Here is an 18,389-nt window from a genome sequence, read left to right on the forward strand (position 1 = left end):
AGAGGCCTGGCAGCCTGTGGCCAGGGCCTGAGACTGTCCACCTCTCCACAGGCCAGGACCTCAACAGCGCCCTGGGTGACCTCGTCCTGTACAACTTCTCTGCCAACACCTGGGAGCGCTGGGACCTGAGTCCTGCCCCGGTATGGACCCCACCTCTGCCCTGCCTGGAGGTGCCTGTCCCATCACCCTGCACACCCAGCCAGGGCGCCCCAGAGCGACCCCATCACCCTGCACACCCCCAACTCCCGCAGTGTGATACATGACCACTACACCTCCCGCTTCTGCTTTTCTGTCTTTGATTTTCTTTCTTCTTCGTTTATCTTCCTTTCTGCATCTTACCTTTCTGTGTGTCTCCTGTCTCTCTTGGTCCGTCTTTCGGTTTTTGTTTCTGACTCTTGGTCGTCTGCTCTCTCTCGGTCTCTGTATCTCCTTCTCTCTGGGTTATACCTCTTACTCTCTCTACTGGTCTCTGTCATTTCTCCCTGACTCCGCCTTCTCTTATTGTGTTTCTCTGTCACACCTGTCTTTTTATTCGCATGTGTCTGTCTTTCTGGGTCCGTCTCTCTTCTTTTCTCTCTTTGCATGTCTCTGTCTTTATCTCTGCCCCTCTCTCACCTTCTCTTTCTCTGTATCTCTGTCTCTCCATCTTGCCCTGTCTCTGCATCTCTCTTTGTCTTTCTCTTTCTCTGTGTCACTATCTGTTTCCCTCTCCATCTCTGTCTCCTGGTCTCTTCCTCACAGGCTGCCCGTCACTCCCACGTGGCTGTGGCTTGGGCCGGCTCCCTGGTGCTGATGGGTGGTGAGTTGGCTGACGGCTCCCTCACCAGTGACGTTTGGGCCTTTAGCCCACTGGGCAGTGGCCACTGGGAGCTTCTGGCACCAGCTGCTTCCAGTTCCTCAGGGCCGCCAGGCCTGGCAGGTCATGCAGCAGCCCTAGTGGACAGCATCTGGCTCTATGTGTCTGGTGGCCGCACCCAGCACGACCTCTTCTCCTCTGGCCTCTTCCGTTTCCGCCTCGACAGCACCAGTGGGGGCTACTGGGAGCAGGTGATTCCGGCAGGTGGGCGGCCCCCTGCCGCCACTGGCCATTCCATGGTGTTCCATGCCCCATCGCGTGCCCTGCTGGTTTACGGTGGACACCGGCCCTCCACTGCCCGGTGAGTCACCTGCCCCACAACCCATGCCTTGCAGGGCCAGGCCTGGCCTAAGACCCTGGGCCTTTATGCTTTAATGGTCTTTGCCCACTGATAGACCCCTGCAGTCATTCAGTCACCCCGTCTGTCATTCATTCACTCATTTGTTTATTCACTCATTTACTCCCCGACTCACACATTCTCTAGTCTGTCATTCAACCTCTTGGTCACTTGCTTCCCCACGCACTCCCACTCATCCAGTCATTTAACCAACCCCTGCTTGGTGTCTAGCCCTGGCTAGATTATGCAGGGAACCCAGAGATCAATCAAACCTGGGTCCTGCCCATGAGGAGCTTCTAGTTCTGAGGGGATATAAATCCAGTAAAGCCAGTCTCAGCTATGGGTGATCACCCAACTCGTAAGAGCCCAGAGGCGGGAGAGAGCCCCTTCCTGCCTCAAGCTCCTCCTCCACCCCTCCCCTGCAGGTTCTCTGTGCGGGTGAACTCCACCGACCTCTTTCACGTGGATCGGCACGTGTGGACCACCCTGAAGGGCCGGGATGGGCTTCAGGGCCCACGGGAGCGGGCCTTTCACACAGCCAGTGTCCTGGGCAACTACATGGTGGTCTATGGTGAGGAGGCTCCCCGATCCCACCTACCTGCCTGCCTGCCAGAGGCCCAAGGCTGAGCTGAGGCTCCCTGCAGGGGTGTCCTCACCTCCCCCAGGCTTGCCAGCTGTGCCCCTTTCCTCCTTTCCCAGGGGGCAACGTGCACACCCATTACCAGGAGGAAAAGTGCTATGAAGATAGCATCTTCTTCTACCACCTTGGCTGCCATCAGTGGGTGTCGGGGGCCGAGCTTGCCCCTCCAGGAACTCCTGAGGGTGAGTGGCGCCTCTGTTTCCATGAGGGGCTCCTGAGGGTCACGCCTGCTCCCACAGTGATACTGGGCTTTGGGAAGGAGCCACCCCAGTCCTTTTTGGGGTGAGCCCAATATCCTACTGGAGCTGGCCTCAGGAGGCACACCTGTGCTAGAGATAGGACCAGGGCATTGTTGCTATGGAGATGGGAGACATTTTCAGAAGCATCAGATGTAGGTTCCAATCCAGGTTTTGCCAATTATCAGCTGTCCCAGGGGACTGCCTACACAGAAGCAACTTTTTCAAGGTCACTCAGTGGGCAAGTGGCAGAATCAGGATGGCCATTCCTAAACAACCTTTTGTACAAAAACCATCATTTAATCTCTCTGCACCTCAACTTCCCCCTCTGTAAAATGTAATAACACTTAAACCACTGGGCTGTTGTGAGAATAAATTGAGTAAAATGAAATGAAGAAAGAAGACAGTCCAGTGAAGGGCCCAACACATTGTCCTAATAGTGCAAGGCCAGAGGGCTCACCTGGAGGGGGTGTGGAGAAGCCTTTCAAGCTCATTAGATCAGAGACTGCTTTGTGAATGGGAAGAAAATCACAGGCCTTCTCCTCAGAAAGACACTGTGTGCACAAACTGGGCATATCCTTTCATGGGACTGTGGACTTCCCAGAGGCCCATCTGTTCTCCCCACCCTTCTGAACAGAAGAGTGAGAACAAAGGACAAACATAAAAGAAGGGACAGTAACATTTAAGGGGTGGGCAAGAGGAAGGGTCCCCAAGGGATCCTGTTTGACCATCAGGAATGGGACTTCCCTGGTGGCGCAGTGGTTAAGACTCTGCGCTCCCAATGCAGGGGGCCCAGGTTTGATCCCTGGTCAGAGAACTAGATCCCACATGCATGCTGCAACTAGGAGTTTGCGTGCCACAACTAAGGAGCTGGCGAGCCTCAACTAAGGAACCGGTGAGCCGCAACTAAGGAGCCCGCCTGCTGCAACTGAGACCCAGCACAACCAAATAAATAAATAAATAAATATTTAAAAAAAATAAAAGGGAATAAAGCCTTAGCCTAGCATTGGAGGCCTCCAATCCAGGGCTCCACTGCTTCTCCTGTCCCTCCTTCAGGCCCCTTCACTGGGTAGGCCAGAGTGTGAGGTTTCTGGAGGCCTTCTCCTTCTTTGTAGATTTTGATCCCCTGGGCCAAGTCCCATACACTTACAGAGCATACAGGTCAGTAAGAGTGTGAGGGAGTCACCAATCTGTGACCGCTTACTCATTAGTCAGGACTCTTGGTCGTAAGTGACAGAAACCCCACCCAACCAGCTTAAGCAAAAAGAAGAATTTCTTGACTCACTTGAGTGAAAACTGGCTGCAGGCTGGATCCAGGTGCTCACATAATGGCATGAGCCATTTCTCTCCCCAGTTCTCAGCTGGATTTCCTTCAGTCTGTAGCAGGTTTGCCTTTTGTAGATGGTCACCAGCAGCTCTGGGATTATATCTTACCCGCTTTAAAATGCCCAGAGGGAAGACAGTACCTTTTTCCCAAGAATTGTAGTAATTGGGTCCCCTCCCTGAACTAGTCACTGACTCTGATAGGCCTGGGCTCAAGCCCTGCTGCTGCTAGAGGCAGGGACAGCTCGACTTGAGCCTTGTGGACTGTGGGTGGGAGGGGTGGTTGTCCAGAGGACAATCAGAGGCTGTCGAAGGGAGGCTGGTGTCAGACAGACAACAACAGGTGGGAGCCAGGCGGCCTACCTCACCGCTCCCCGAGGGCAAGGTTCCATGCGCGGAGGAGGAAACCAAGACTCAGAGAAATCAGGTCTCCTGCCCAAGGCCACACAGCTAGTCAGTAGTTGATCCATGATTTGAAACCAAGGAAATGGTAGATCCAGGATTTGACCCGAAAGATCATGCTCTGTCTGGAAGGTGACTTGGGCAGCAGTGTGGGAGCTCCAGGAGGTGAGAGAACTAGGACTAGAGCAGGGCCAGGCAGGCTGGGAGGGTTTCCTTGGGCAAGTGGGGTTGAGGCATAGGAGAGTCAGGGGTGGTCCTCAAGGTGGGAGCCACGAAGTGGGGATGGGGGGGTCACATGTCCTCGGGGGGTCTGTATTCTCCTAGGCCGAGCAGCACCTCCCAGTGGTCGGTACTCACATGTGGCGGCTGTGCTTGGTGGCAGCGTCCTATTGGTGGCAGGGGGGTACAGTGGCCGGCCCCGTGGGGACTTGATGGCCTACAAGGTGCCTCCCTTTGTGTTCCAGGCGCCTGCTCCAGACGTGAGCACTGGGGTGATAGGGAGAGGGTGGCTGGGGAGGAGGTAGCATGTTTCCCATGGTTAAGGGAGGAAGTTGGGGGTGTCCCTGGGAGAAGGAGGGGAGGTCCCTAGGGCCATGAGAGGAGGGAGGTCAGTCTCCAGGTCCAAGGGAGGAGGAATGGTGGTCCCCGGAGCTGAGGGCAGAGGGGCAGTGGTCCCTGGGGCTGGGGGAGAAGTGGACAGGGGTCCTCAAGGTTCTGAGCAGTTGGGGTTCCCTGGGCTCATCAAAGTGAACGAGGACGTGGGAGCAGGCCCCAGGTCTGAGGCGCCCCCTCCTCCCTGCCCATCTCTCTGCAGTACCACCTGGACTATTGCTCCATGTACACGGACCACAGCGTCTGCTCCCGAGACCCTGAATGCAGTTGGTGTCAGGGAGCCTGCCAAGCTGCACCGCCTCCTGGGACTCCCTCTGGGGCTGTGAGTGACTGTCCTAGTACTCTGCCCCTTAGCACAGAGACCTGGTCCTCAGTGTCTTCTTCTGCCCAGACCTGCGCTTGGGAGGACTTTCCTGCGCTTGGGAGACTCGTTTTCACACCTAAGATGGGCATTCCTGACTACTGACCCTTGAACCTTTGACCCTCTTCCCGATCCTTTTGAACTTACGTCTCTGTCCCTGGATCCCCCACCCCTGTCCTCTTGATCTTTCTTGTTCCAACCCAGCTTTCAATCCCTTCTCCAATCCCCTGACCTTTCCGCCGCAAGCCTCCTGAATCCACAGCTTTTCCCAGATCCCTTAAGCCCCAGTGGATAGTGACACCTGTCTTTCCCCTCTCTGCAGTGTCCGGCTGCCAGCTGCCTGGGCCTGGGCCGCCTCCTGGGTGACTGCCAGGCCTGTCTGGCATTCAGCAGCACCGCCGCTCCTCCCCGGGGGCCTGGCGCCCTGGGCTGGTGCGTACACAATGAGAGCTGCCTCCCTCGGCCTGGTGAGTGTCCAGTGGCTGTGTGGGAGGGGGCAGCATAGCACCCCACACCAACCCCCATCTCCCGACCCTCCTGTCCTCACAGAGCAGGCCCGCTGCCGAGGGGAGCAGATCTCAGGCACCGTGGGCTGGTGGGGGCCTGTACCTGTCTTCGTTACCTCCCTGGAGGCCTGTGTCACCCAGAGCTTCCTGCCTGGCCTGCACCTGCTCACCTTCCAACAGCCGCCCAATGCCTCCCAGCCTGACAAGGTGGGGAGCCAGGGGATGGGGCCCAGTGTGGAGTGTTGAAGGGCTTGGTCTTAGAGTTTTCATTTTTCAAATGGATCTTTATCACTCTTGCGTTTACCCCTTAAGTCTTTACATGCAAGGGTCTGATTTTCCTTATTGGCCTAAGAAAGGTTTTAACTGTGGTGAAATGCACATAACATAAAACTTACCATTAGTGACATTTATCACCTTCACAATACTGTGTAACTATCACCGCTCTCTAGTTCAAGAACTTTTTTTTTTTTTTTTGGCCGCACCGTGCGGCATTCAGGATCCTAGTTCCTCAACCAGGGATGGGACCCGCGCCCCTGTGGTGGAAGCGTGGAGCCCTAACCACTAGACCACCAGGAAGTCCCCAGAACATTTTTTTTTTTTTCTTAAGCTGCTCCAGGTCTTAATTGCAACCCACGGGATCTTCGTTGAGGCATGTTTGTTTTTGTTTGTTTTGTTTTAAGTTTATTTATTTTATTTTTATTTTTAAACATTTATTTGGCTGCGTTGGGTCTTTGTTGCTGTGCCTGGGCTTTCTCTAGTTGTGGCGAGCAGGGGCTACTCTTTGTTGCGGTGTTCGGGCTTCTCACTGCGGCGGCTTCTGTTGTTGCGGAGCATGGGTTGTAGGAGCGCAGGCTTCAGTAGTTGTGGCAGGCAGGCTCAGTATTTGTGGCTTGCAGGCTCTAGAGCACAGGCTCAGTAGTTGTGGCGCACGGGCTTATTTGCTCTGTGGCATGTGGGACCTTCCCGGACCAGGGCTTGAACCCATGTCCCCTGCATTGGCAGGCAGATTCTTAACCACTGCACCACCAGGGAAGCCCTGTTTTTTTGTTTTTTTGTTTTTAGTTGCGAAATGTGAACTCTTAGTTGTGGCATGCATGTGGGATCTAGTTCCCCAACCAGGGATTGAACCCGGGCCCCCTGCACTGGGACCATGGAGCCTTACTCACCAGACCACTGGGGATGTGCCCCCCCAGAACATTTTTATAACACCAAAAGGAGACCCCAGATCCATTAAGTAATCACTCTCCATTCCCCTCTCCCCTTGGCCCCTGGCAGCCACTAACATTTTTCTCTTTCTGTATCTGGATTTGTTTACTCTGGATAGGTCATATAAATGGAATCATATAATATGTAGCCTTTTGTGTGTGACTCCATTCACTCAGCATAATGTTTTCAGGGTTCATCCGTGTTGTGGCATGTGTCAGAACGTTGTTCATTTTTTTTAAAATTAATTAATTAATTTATTTAGCTGTGTCAGGTCTTAGTTGTGGCAGATGGGATCTTTAGTTGCAGCATGAGGGATCTTTAGTTGCAGCATGCAAACTCTTAGTTGCAACCTGTGGGATCTAGTTCCCGGACCAGGAGTTGAACCCGGGCTCCCTCCATTGGGAGCACAGAGTCTTAGCTACTGGACCACCAGGGAAGTCCCAGAACTTCGTTCCTTTTTATGGCTGAATAACATGCCATTGTATGGCCATGCCATGTCCATTCGTCAGCTGATAACATTTGGGTTGTTTACACCTGTTGGCAAGTTTTTCCTTTTTAAAAAAATATTTTATTTATTTATTTATTGGCTCTTGTCGGGTCTTAGTTGTGGCACGCGGAATCTTTCGTAGTGGCGCAGGGGCTCTTTGTTGCGGTGTGCGGGCTTCTCTCTAGTTGTGGCGTACAGGCTCCATAGCACGTGGGCTCTATAGCCCATGGCTTGTGGCATGAGGGCTCTCTAGTTGTGGCGCACGGGATTAGTTACCCTGTGGCATGTGGGATCTTAGTTCCCCAGCCAGGGATTGAACTGGTGTCCCCTGCATTGCAAGACGGATTCTTAACCACTGGACCACCAGGGAAGTTCCTCTTTTTTTTTTTTTTTTAATTGAGGTATAATTGACAAACAACCTTATATTAGTTTTAAGTGTACAACATAACGAATTGATATTTGCAAATATTGCAGTGAAAACCTATTTTCAGTATGAGTGGAATTGCTGGGGGAATCCTCTGGTTAACTTATTGAGGAATCATCAAAGTGTTTTTCACAGTGGTTCCTTATTAATTTTAAAAATAGGTATTATAGTCACATGGTTCAAAAACCATAACAATGGGGACTTCCCTGGCATCCAGTGGTTAAGACTCTGAGCTTCCAATTCGCGGGACAAGCGTTCGACCCCTGGTCAGGGAGCTAAGATCCCACATGCCATGCAGTGTGGCTAAGAAAAATAAAATAAAATAGAATAAATGAATCCTAGATAGTTAAAAACAAAAACAACAACACAAAAACCCCCCACAACAGTGTAAAAAGTTGTTGAGTGAAAAGTCTCTTCCATCTACCCAGTCCTCACCCTTCAGTGTGGGAAGCTGGCCTCAGCATCCCCTTAACTCAAGACCACCCTAACTCTCCCCAGAAGATCTATTTGGATTTCTTATATATCCTTCTGCTGTTTACCTATTCAAATACAAGTAAATGTGACATTTAATTATTTTTCTTTCTTGCACCAAAAGTAATATATTATCTACACTGTACTACCACTTCCCTTTTTTTCTTTTTTCTTTTTTTTTGTCTTTTTGTGTTGTTGTTGTTTTCTCATTCTCCTTTTTTTTCTTAATGTATCCCGGCAAGCGTCCCATAACAGAACTTAGGAAACACCCTCTTATTTTTTTTTAACAGCTTCATAATGTTCCATTTACGTTCTGATGCCGTAGTGTTACAGTTTATTTAAACAGTCTCCCATGATGAACACTTGGGTTGTTCCACTCTTTTACAATTACAAGAACACATACTAGCAGTAAGTCACGTAGTATGTGCGTCACTTCAAACGTTGGATTTGGATCTGGACTCTTTTTTTTTTTTTAAACATATATACTGCCATAAAAAAAACCCACAAAAAAACATATATACTGGTTCATTATATAATGAAGAACATGGTACATAGGATGAGGTCCAGAAGGGGCCTGAGCTTCTGTCCCTGTGGAGTTGGGGTGTGACACCCTCCTGGCACATGAATGTGTTTACTAACCTGGAAGTTCTCCAAACCCCCTAGTTAAGGGATCTGGACTCTTAAGGGCTTAGGTGGAAAGATGGGGTGTTGAGGAAGAAGATGCTGAAAGGTCCAGGGTCTTGGAGTTTAATGAGAGGTGGAGATGAGTAGGGGCTGGGACCCTGTTGTCTGCTGTCTGAGTCGGAGTCCCAACTCTTCTCCCAGAGTGACCGTGGGTGAGCTATCCCCCCTGCTTCTGGCCTCAGTCTCCCATTTAGTAAACTGGGGAAGGAGATTGAGTTGCCTGGTCTTTTCTAGTTCTGATGTGGCTGGAGAGGTGTGAGGACCATGGGGCGATGCAGAGAGGTCCTCACGCACGCCTCCCTCCTTGGCTGGCACAGGTCTTGATTGTCCGCAGTACGACCATCACCCTGACACCTAGCTCAGAGACTGACGTGTCCTTGGTCTACCGTGGCTTCATCCACCCACTGCTGCCAGGAGGTCCTGGAGGGCCAGGGGCTGAGGACGTGGCCGTGTGGGCCCGGGCCCAGCGCCTGCACGTACTGGCCCGGATGTCCCGTGGCCCTGACACAGAAAACATGGTGAGGGTGCCTGGGGCATGCAGGGGGCTGTTTATGGTAAATATGGGGGCTTGGATGCATGGTGGGGAGGAGGAATGGGGAGAAATCAGAGGCATGGGATCTATCCTTAGTGGCGGGAGGGCCCTGGGGTTTTCAGATATGAACAGAACTGGGTGAGGGGGGATTTTGAAGAAAGGGGAAGGTCTGAGTTACCAAGTCAGACTCCCCTGAGGAGGAGGTGGGTTGCTGGGAGGTTTAGGGGCGCTTGGAGGTTTTGGGGGTCTAAGAAACTCGGAGGCCCTCCTGGGAAGAGGGGTGGTGCTAGGTGGGTTTGGGGCTCTTGGGGGTTTCAGGGGTCAGTGTGGGTGGAAAGCTCTGAGGGCCCTGTCTGCCCCTCACCCCTGCTTCAGGAGGAGGTAGGGCGCTGGGTGGCTCAGCAGGAGAAGGAGACGAGGCGCCTGCAGCGTCCGGGGTCCGCTCGCCTCTTCCCACTGCCTGGCCGGGACCACAAGTACGCGGTAGAGATCCGGGGCCAGCTCAACGGCTCAGCGGGCCCTGGACACAGCGAGCTCACCCTGCTGTGGGACCGGACTGGCGTGCCAGGTGGCAGCGTGAGTACCCAGGTCCCCAGCTCTGACCCTGCCCCAGCCCCTGGCCTCAGATGCCCTGGGCCACAAACTAACTCCCTCGACCCTGACCTCTTACTCCTTGACTCTTGAACTCTGGGCCTCACCTTGAACACTCCCTAGACCCCAACATCTGACCCCCAGAGTCTGACCTGATCTCATAGTCTGACCCCTGCCCGCGTCTCTGACTCCTCCTGCCCTGATCTTGCTGACCCTGACTTCTGCCCTCCATACTTCGACCTCTCATCTCTGGATTTTCTCAAACCCCGATCCCCTTTTGTCTGCTGATGTCCTAAATCCTGACTTCCTACAGGCCCGAGTTCTCAACCTTGTCTCCAGACACTTAAGTCTTTAGCTCCAAACTCTAATCCCTATCCCAAACCTTGACTTGGAGTGTGGAGCCCCGACCCTCATGTGACCCCCGCCCCCAGGAGATCTCCTTCTTCTTCCTGGAGCCGTACCGCTCGTCGGCCTGCGCCTCCTACTCCTCCTGCCTGGGCTGCTTGGCAGACCAGGGCTGCGGCTGGTGCCTGGCCAGCGCGACCTGCCACCTGCGCCAGAGCGGGGCCCACTGCGGGGACCGTGGGGCCGGCGGGTCCCTGCTGGTGCTGGTGCCTGCCCTCTGCCCACTCTGTGAGGAGCATCGAGACTGCCACGCCTGCACCCAGGTGCCCACCAGGCCACAGTGGGGAGGGCTCGGCATGGAGTCAGCCAAAGCAGGCGACTGAGCAAGGGGGTGGGCCCCCCAGAGCTGGCACGGGCAGCCGAGGGGCCCTGTGGGCGGCGGTGGGGTAGACAGCCGGGGCCCTTGTCGTTTGTGAGCTGTGGAGAGGGGCTGGAGAGTCATCTCCTGGCAGGCATGACTCTGCATGCTGCAGGGGTCAGAAAACCCAGCTCAGCACCTCTGCAGCAGAGGGGCATTTACCCGCTTAGACACCAGAGTCCAAGAGTAGGTCTTTAGGCCTGCTCGCTCCAGAGGTTCAAACCGTGTAGTCAGCTGTTCACCTCCCTCCATTCCACGTTCTTGTTTTCCCTGGAGGTTCATTCCTTGGGAGTGGCAAGGGAGCCTCAGCGGCTCCAGACTTTTATCCCCCAGCCCAGCCACTGGAGCCCCAAGGGGAAGGAGAGCACCTTTCTGTCCCCACCTCACTTTCACCCCTCAGTTCAACAGAAGTCTCAGAAGTGCCTTTCATTTGCTCTAGTTGGGGCTTGTGCCAGCTCCCGGACCAGTCAGTGAGGCCGGGAGGAAGGAGAGTGTCCCACTGCCCACCTCTGGACCCCAGGGATTGAATCAGCGCCACCTGGACCACATAAAGTGGTGCTACTGCCCAAAAAGGGAGTGGGTGCTGGTCAGACAGAACCCACGGATGTCAGTGGCTGTAGGAAGGAGCTGGGCTTGGAACAGGGCTCTGTGGGCCCTGGCAGGCAAGGGAGGCAGCTGCCTGTTGAACTGGTGCTGGGAGACTGGCGCTGGGAGCCCCAGGGAGAAGGCTAAGCTGGGCTCTTATTCCTCCAACCTCCCAGGACCCCTTCTGCGAGTGGCATCAGAGCACCAGCCGCAAGGGGGACGCAGCGTGCAGCCGGCGGGGCCGGGGTCGGGGTGCCCTGAAGAGCCTGCAAGAGTGTCCCCCACTTTGCAGCCAGTGAGCCCAGCTGGGCCCAGGGAGAGGGTGTGTGAGGGTGTGTGGGGGCCAGGCTGTGGGGTGACCCTGTCGCTGCTTCCCGCCCCCAGGCGCCTGAGCTGTGACGACTGCCTGGCCAACTCAAGCCAGTGTGCCTGGTGCCAGTCCACCCACACCTGCTTCATGTTCGCCGCCTACCTGGCCCGGTACCCGCACGGGGGCTGCCGAGGCTGGGACGACAGGTGCGGTCCGGGTGGCAGGGTTCCAGGAGGGGAGGGCGGAGACCAGGGTAGCGGGTGGCTCTGACAGCCCCACACCCATCACCCTGCAGCGTGCACTCAGAGCCGCGGTGCCGGAGCTGTGACCGCTTCCTGACCTGCCACGAGTGTCTGCAGAGCCACGAGTGTGGCTGGTGTGGCAATGAGGACAACCCCACGCTGGGACGGTGAGGCACGGGCCTGGGGGGCGGGGCCGGGGCGGGGCCGGGGCGGCGCTCCGCCCACCCTAATTCTAACGGCCTCTTTGTTTCTCTGCCCCTTTGCCTTTTTCTTACCATCATCTCTGTTTTTCTCCCCCCTCTTCTCCTTCTCTGTTTCTCTCTCTCTTTTCTCCCTGCCAACTCCCTGTCTCTGTGACTTGTTTTCTCTCATCTTTCCGTCTGTTTTCTTTCTTCTTGTCTGTTTCCGTTTCTCTTCTGTCTCCCTTTCACTGTATCCCTCTCTCCTGTCTTTTAACATCTTTTTTTTTGGTCTGGCTTCTCTGGGTTTTTCTCTGCCTCTTTTCCATTCCTCTTTCTGTCTTTCTCCGTATTCATATTTCTTTCTCTTTCTCTGATTGATCTCCCCTCTCCCTGTTACTGTTTTCCTGTCTCTGTCTCTTGTTTCTTTATCATCCCCCCCCCGCCCCCGCCCCGACCCAACGACCTTCTTCAACCTTGCCCCCCTCCCCAGTTGCCTCCAGGGGGACTTCTCTGGGCCTCTGGGTGGGGGTAACTGCTCCCTGTGGGTCGGGGAGGGCCTGGGGCTGTCTGTGGCCCTCCCTGCCCGCTGGGCGTATGCCCGCTGTCCGGATGTGGATGAGTGTCGCTTGGGCCTGGCACGGTGCCACCTGCGGGCGACCTGCCTGAACACACCCCTCAGCTATGAGTGTCACTGCCAGAGGGGCTATCAGGGTGATGGCATCACATATTGCAACCGCACGTGAGTAGGGCATGGGTTTCCATGGAGATGTCGCCCCAGGGCTGGTGCATGCAGAGATGTTGGGAGGAAGTGATCACGGTGCTGGGCTGCCTCCCATGGAGCCAGCCTCTCCAGTGAGCCTTGGGTTTTTACCTTGCAGAGCAGGCCCTCATTAGAGTGATAGGGTCCTCAACGTAACACTAGTTAACTGTGGAGACAGGTCGCCCATGGACTGCAGGCCACAGGCTTCAGCGTTGCCATAGAGATGGAGGAGGATCAAGTTGAAAGGGGTTTTCACAGGGACCAGTGGTGATATTTGGTTACTATAGAGACAGGAGTTACTACATGTGATGGGGTTGCCTTGGAGACACGGCCACCCATGGAGTCCAGGATCTGTGGAACAGGCAGTAGCTTATGATGGTGTTGCCATGGAGATAATTGGGTGGAATGGGGTGAGGGGGGATACCTTGGGGGCTCCAGGCCTACCCAGTCCTTCCCCCACCCCTGCCACACCCCCTCAGGTGCCTGGAGGACTGTGGCCATGGCGTGTGCAGTGGCCCCCCAGACTTCACCTGCGTGTGTGACCTGGGCTGGACATCGGACCTGCCCCCTCCCACGCCTGCCCCCGGACCCCCCGCCCCCCGCTGTTCCCGGGACTGTGGCTGCAACTTCCACAGCCACTGCCATAAGCGGGGGCCTGGCTTCTGCGACGAGTGCCAGGGTGAGCAGCCCTCATCCTGAGCTCCTGGGGACTGGCCTCAAGGGAGCCTCCTTGGGGCTTCTGTTTTCTTTTGTCTGCGTGGGGTTCTGCGTCCCCTCACCCAGCTCTGAGTCCCTCTGTCCCATTGCTTCTTCCTCACCGCAAGCAGGTTTCAGTGCCACCCACCTCTCTGGCGGGCCTCAGTACTCCCTCTTGGGATTTGCAGTTGCTCCCCAGTCGGGGTTCCAGTTACCCTCCTTTGAGCCAGGTGGGGTTGGGGAGGGTTGGGCTCCTTCTCACCCTTGCCCCTGACTCTGCATCCTGGCTGCTGGGGCCTCCACAGACTGGACGTGGGGGGAACACTGCGAGCGGTGCCGGCCGGGCAGCTTTGGTAACGCCACAGGCTCAGGCGGCTGCCGGCCCTGCCAGTGCAACGGGCATGGGGACCCACGCCGAGGCCACTGCGACAACCTCAGCGGGCTCTGCTTCTGCCAGGACCACACTGAGGGCGCCCACTGCCAGCTCTGCTCTCCTGGCTACTATGGGGACCCCCGGTGAGCCAGGGGCCAGCCAGGCGGGGCAGGGTGGGGTTAGGGACATGGTGGGATAGGGCAGGACTGGTCTGACGCTGGCTCTCCTCCATCTCCCCAGGGCTGGTGGCTCCTGCTTCCGGGAGTGTGGGGGTCGTGCCCTCCTCACCAACGTGTCCTCCGTGGCACTGGGCTCACGCCGGGTTGGGGGGCTACTGCCTCCAGGTGGTGGGGCAGCGAGAGCTGGGCCAGACCTGTCCTATTGTGTGTGGGTTGTCTCAGCCACCGAGGTGCTACAGCCCTGTGCCCCTGGGACCCTCTGTCCCCCACTTACCCTCACCTTCTCCCCCGACAGCAGCACCCCCTGCACGGTGAGCACCAAGGGCACTGATTACAGGCCCACGTCTCCCCCACCCAGTCTGAATCTTCAGACGGACCCTGGCCCCCATGTCCGTGTTTTTTCATCCATCAAACTCCCAGATCTATTCCTCAGACCCCATTTGTTCCTAAGCCCACAGACCCTCCCATTTCCCAGATTGCCTCCTGTTTCCTGGACTCCAGTTTCCCTTCCCCAGTCCAGGTATGGTAAATATTGGTACCTTGTGTGCCAACTCTGATCGATTGGTAGTGGCTGCCAGGATCTGTGTGTTGAGAAAGAGGCTCCATGCAAGAGTGCCTGGTTGATTAACCATGTCTGTTACGAACACAGGAGTGGGAATGGTGGCCTCCATGCCACAGTTTGACAATCTGCCCAGGTGGTTCAAGCAGCCTTTTCCCCAGTCTCAGATTGCCCTCTCTTCTTGAGCTGCACCTCCTCCCAGACCCCGAGCATTCCTCTTTCTCATCCTCATCATCCCCTGATCCTACTCTACACCTCTCCAGCTGAGCTATGTCCTGGCCTTTGATGGATTCCCACGCTTCCTGGACACTGGTGTCGTCCAGTCGGACCGTAGCCTCATTGCTGCCTTCTGCGGCCAGCGGCGGGACAGGCCCCTCACTGTGCAGGCCCTGTCTGGTATGGGGACTGGGGGAAGTGGGACCTCTGTCCTGGGCTGTCCTTTGTCCCTGTACCTTGCTACCTGAGGTGGGCTCAAAGCCCAGTCTGACTCTGCCAGCTGACTTGCTGGGAGACTTGCTGGCAGTTCCTTGCCACCTCTGGGTCTCAGTTTCTTCAGCTGAGAGGCGAATAGAGAGGATTGTACTGGCTGGGTTGTGTCTCTGGAAAGAAGGTCCACGTGGGACATGTTTTTGGGACACACAGAATGTAGCTGGTGCAAGGGCCCCTGAGCATCTATCTCCTCAGCCCGCTGGTTCTCAACCAGGAGTGACTTTGCCCCTTGGGTCATTTGGCTATGTCTGGAGACATTCTGATTGTCATGATTGGGGCTGCTACTGGCATCTCGTGGGTGGAGGCCAGAGATGCTATTCTGCATCCTGCAGTGCACAGGCTATAGCCCCCACAACCAAGAATTACCAGGCCCCATTACGTCAGCTGTGCTTAGCTGATGGAGATGCACTAGAAATAATTTGTTACCCATGGCAGTTAAAGGGCCTAGGCTTGGAAATGCTTCTCTTCATATTGTAAATCAGAGTAGCTCCAAGGCTGTGAGAGAGGGCAGAGTTGTAGTTGGCCTGACGGCGATTGCACACAAGCCCAGACCCTTCACAGTGAGCAACTAGAGCTGAGGGGCCCTCAATTTCATTTCACTCAGCAAATGTTTACCTGCAGTAAACTGGGCCTGAGCTAAATTCTGGGCATGTAGCAGTGAACAAGGGTCACAGGCACTGCCTTCACGGACTCACAGCAGAGGTGGGGAGTGACAAACAGCAGGGAACAAATTGTCAGAAGAGTGACACTTTTGGTAAGGGACAGGAGGAAATGGAAAGGAGTGGGGAGCCTGGCTTGTCTGGGGAGTTGGGGAGGGAGTCTTTGCAGAAGGGAGATTTCACGGTGTGGGCAAGGGGCAACTAGTTCAGGTGGAGGAAGAGCAGATGCCCAGGCTCTGAGAACAGGAAGCGGGTCAGTGGTGCTGGAGCGAAGAGGGCCAGGAGAGTGGGAGGTGATGAGGTCAGAGGGCCTGCAGGCCACCCATCTCTTTTTTTTTAAATAAAATTTTTTATTTTTATTTTTATTTATTTTTGGCTGCGTTGGGTCTTTGTTGCTGCACGTGGGCTTTCCCTAGTTGCGGCGAGCGGGGGCCGTTCTTCGTTGTGGTGCGCAGGCTTCTCACTGCAGTGGTTTCTCTTGTTGCGGAGCCTGGGTTCTAGGCGCGTGGGCTTCAGTAGTTGTGGTTCGCGGCTCTAGAGCACAGGCTCAGTAGTTGTGGTGCATGGGCTTGTTTGCGGCATGTGGGACCTTCCTGGACCAGGGCTCGAACCCGTGTCCCCTGCATTGGCAGGTGGATCCTTAACCATTGTGCCACCGGGGAAGCCCCCCCCCCCTTTTTAAATATCACTTTACTGAGGCCTTGTGACAAGCCTCTGGACTCTCTCCAACAGGGCTGCTGGTGCTGCACTGGGAGGCCAACGGCTCCTCATCCTGGGGCTTCAATGCTTCTGTGGGCTCTGCCCGCTGTGGGTCAGGGGGCCCCGGGAGTTGCCCTGTCCCCCAGGAGTGTGTGCCCCAGGACGGGGCCGCAGATGCTGGACTCTGCCGATGTCCCCAGGGCTGGGCAGGCCCACACTGCCGCATGGCTCTGTGTCCTGAGAACTGTAATGCCCACAACGGGGCAGGGACCTGTAACCAGGTACAGGTGAAGGAGGGCAAGCTGGGCGGGACAGGGAGCTGGGTGGGGGTAATTAGGGCTCCCCCTGAGCTTCCTTCTGCTGTTCCCCAGAGCCTGGGCGTGTGCATCTGTGCTGAGGGCTTCGGGGGCCCTGACTGTGCCACAAAGCTGGACGGTGGGCAGCTGGTCTGGGAGACCCTCATGGACAGCCGCCTCTCAGCCGTGAGTTGTGGATGCCACTCTCTGGGGAGGTGCCACGCAGCCTGCTTCCTGGATCGTTCTCCCCATTCCACTCCCAAGACTACCCCCTAGACCCTAGACCCAGCCTGACACTCTGTAATGACCTTACCTGAGCCCTCATGTCTGCACCCCACACACAGGACACCGCTAGCCGCTTCCTGCACCGCCTGGGGCACACTATGGTGGAGGGACCTGAGGCCACCTTGTGGATGTTTGGGGGCCTGGGTCTGCCCCAGGGGCTGCTGGGAAACCTGTACAGGTGAGGACTGCCCTGGGGAGGTAGGATACCTGAATGCAAAAAGGTTACCTCAGGGGACACTGAGATGTCTCTCACATAAGAGTCCCCTCGGGGGGGTGCAGGAAAACGTCTACAGGTGAAGGATACACCAAAGGATGCTGGGACATTTGTCACAGGAGGCTGACCTCAGGGACCGGGATACTTATTTGGGTGGTGCTACCCCAGGGGATGGTAAGGTGATTGTAATAGGAGGGTCACCTTAGGGGTTTTGGGATACCTGCCAAGTGGGGGGGTGATCCCAGGGGATGCTGGGATACCAGTGTGTAGGGGGGTCACCCAAGGGCATGCTGGTATGACTGTATAGTGAGGCTGCTTTTTTGCATCTTGGCCCCAGGTACTCAGTGAGCGAGAGGCGGTGGACACAGATGTTGGCAGGAGCTGAGGATGGGGGCCCAGGCCCCTCACCCCGCTCCTTTCATGCAGCTGCCTATGTGCCTGCTGGCCGTGGTGCCATGTACCTGTTGGGGGGGCTCACGGCTGGGGGTGTCGCCCGGGATTTCTGGGTCCTCAACCTCACCACCCTGCAGTGGCGGCAGGAGAAGGTGAGCATCTCTCCCCTCCCCTAGTCCCCACAACCAGGCTCTAGCAAAGATGACCAGAGCAGCTCCTGCCAGCTTTGCCCCCAGAGGAAGAGGCTTCCTCCCAGGGCTCCAGCACAAGTCCCAGAATTGAATTTCATTGGCCATTCTGGGTCACATTTAATTCCTGAGTCAATCCCTAGCCAAGGGGACATGAGGCTCTGGTCTCCAGGCTGGGGCACAGCCCACTGTGGAGCCGGTACAGTCAGCCCCATGTAGCCAGAGAGCAGGGGAGCAAGGGCTTCGCAAAGGGTCCCCAGGCTACTCCTACCTGAAGAAGTGACACTGAGCAGGCAGAGACAGCAAGAGGTCTGCTGCTCACCTGCCGGGACCACGGCTGGCAGGGAGGCCTGGGGTCTGACCCGCCCCAGGCAGCTCACGACCTCCTTAGTGGTTCAAGGGGAGTTCGGGGAGCTCTGAGCCTTGCTTCTACCCACAAAATGACCCCTGACTTCTGCCCCCCCAACCCCGTGACCTCCACCCTTCATCCCCAAGGCCCCGCAGACCGTGGAGCTGCCAGCAGTTGCTGGTCACACCCTTACTGCCCGCCGAGGCCTGTCTCTGCTCCTGGTGGGTGGTTACTCCCCTGAAAATGGCTTCAACCAGCAGCTGCTTGAGTACCAGCTGGCAACCGGCACCTGGGTGTCCGGAGCCCAGAGCGGGACACCTCCCACAGGTGGGCCTGGGGACGGGGCGTGGCGGGGAGGGGGCGCTGCGCTTTTGACTCCCAGCCATCCTCTCTGTCCACTCCTGTAGTCTGTGGTCACTGCCCCTCGTACCTGTTGTCTCCCTGCCTACCCCCATCACCCACCCACATTCTCAGGATACCGCCTTTTGAGAAGTTCAGTT

At 56.1% G+C, this 18,389-nt stretch overlaps 1 protein-coding gene across 2 annotated transcripts in view; it reads left to right on the plus strand.

Annotated features, from left to right (window-relative positions):
• The window catches only part of MEGF8 (multiple EGF like domains 8), a 41,653-nt gene that overhangs the window by 7,733 nt on the left and 15,531 nt on the right, over positions 1–18,389 (plus strand). The window contains exons 5-28 of one of the 2 annotated variants that reach the window (XM_060083505.1): positions 52–140; positions 742–1,157; positions 1,619–1,764; positions 1,893–2,015; positions 4,119–4,273; positions 4,609–4,728; positions 5,090–5,234; positions 5,317–5,480; positions 8,863–9,063; positions 9,453–9,653; positions 10,100–10,336; positions 11,193–11,311; positions 11,401–11,532; positions 11,622–11,735; positions 12,241–12,489; positions 12,990–13,189; positions 13,512–13,722; positions 13,820–14,069; positions 14,581–14,713; positions 16,198–16,445; positions 16,536–16,646; positions 16,805–16,923; positions 17,297–17,504; positions 18,036–18,216. In XM_060083505.1, the coding sequence (XP_059939488.1) occupies positions 52–140; positions 742–1,157; positions 1,619–1,764; positions 1,893–2,015; positions 4,119–4,273; positions 4,609–4,728; positions 5,090–5,234; positions 5,317–5,480; positions 8,863–9,063; positions 9,453–9,653; positions 10,100–10,336; positions 11,193–11,311; positions 11,401–11,532; positions 11,622–11,735; positions 12,241–12,489; positions 12,990–13,189; positions 13,512–13,722; positions 13,820–14,069; positions 14,581–14,713; positions 16,198–16,445; positions 16,536–16,646; positions 16,805–16,923; positions 17,297–17,504; positions 18,036–18,216 (4,272 nt within the window). The remainder of the gene's footprint in view (positions 1–51; positions 141–741; positions 1,158–1,618; positions 1,765–1,892; positions 2,016–4,118; positions 4,274–4,608; positions 4,729–5,089; positions 5,235–5,316; positions 5,481–8,862; positions 9,064–9,452; positions 9,654–10,099; positions 10,337–11,192; positions 11,312–11,400; positions 11,533–11,621; positions 11,736–12,240; positions 12,490–12,989; positions 13,190–13,511; positions 13,723–13,819; positions 14,070–14,580; positions 14,714–16,197; positions 16,446–16,535; positions 16,647–16,804; positions 16,924–17,296; positions 17,505–18,035; positions 18,217–18,389) is intronic. The other variant, XM_060083506.1, reaches the window with a different exon arrangement.

The sequence above is a fragment of the Mesoplodon densirostris genome, chromosome 19 (assembly GCF_025265405.1).
Source record: "Mesoplodon densirostris isolate mMesDen1 chromosome 19, mMesDen1 primary haplotype, whole genome shotgun sequence".
Lineage (NCBI taxonomy): Eukaryota > Metazoa > Chordata > Mammalia > Artiodactyla > Ziphiidae > Mesoplodon > Mesoplodon densirostris.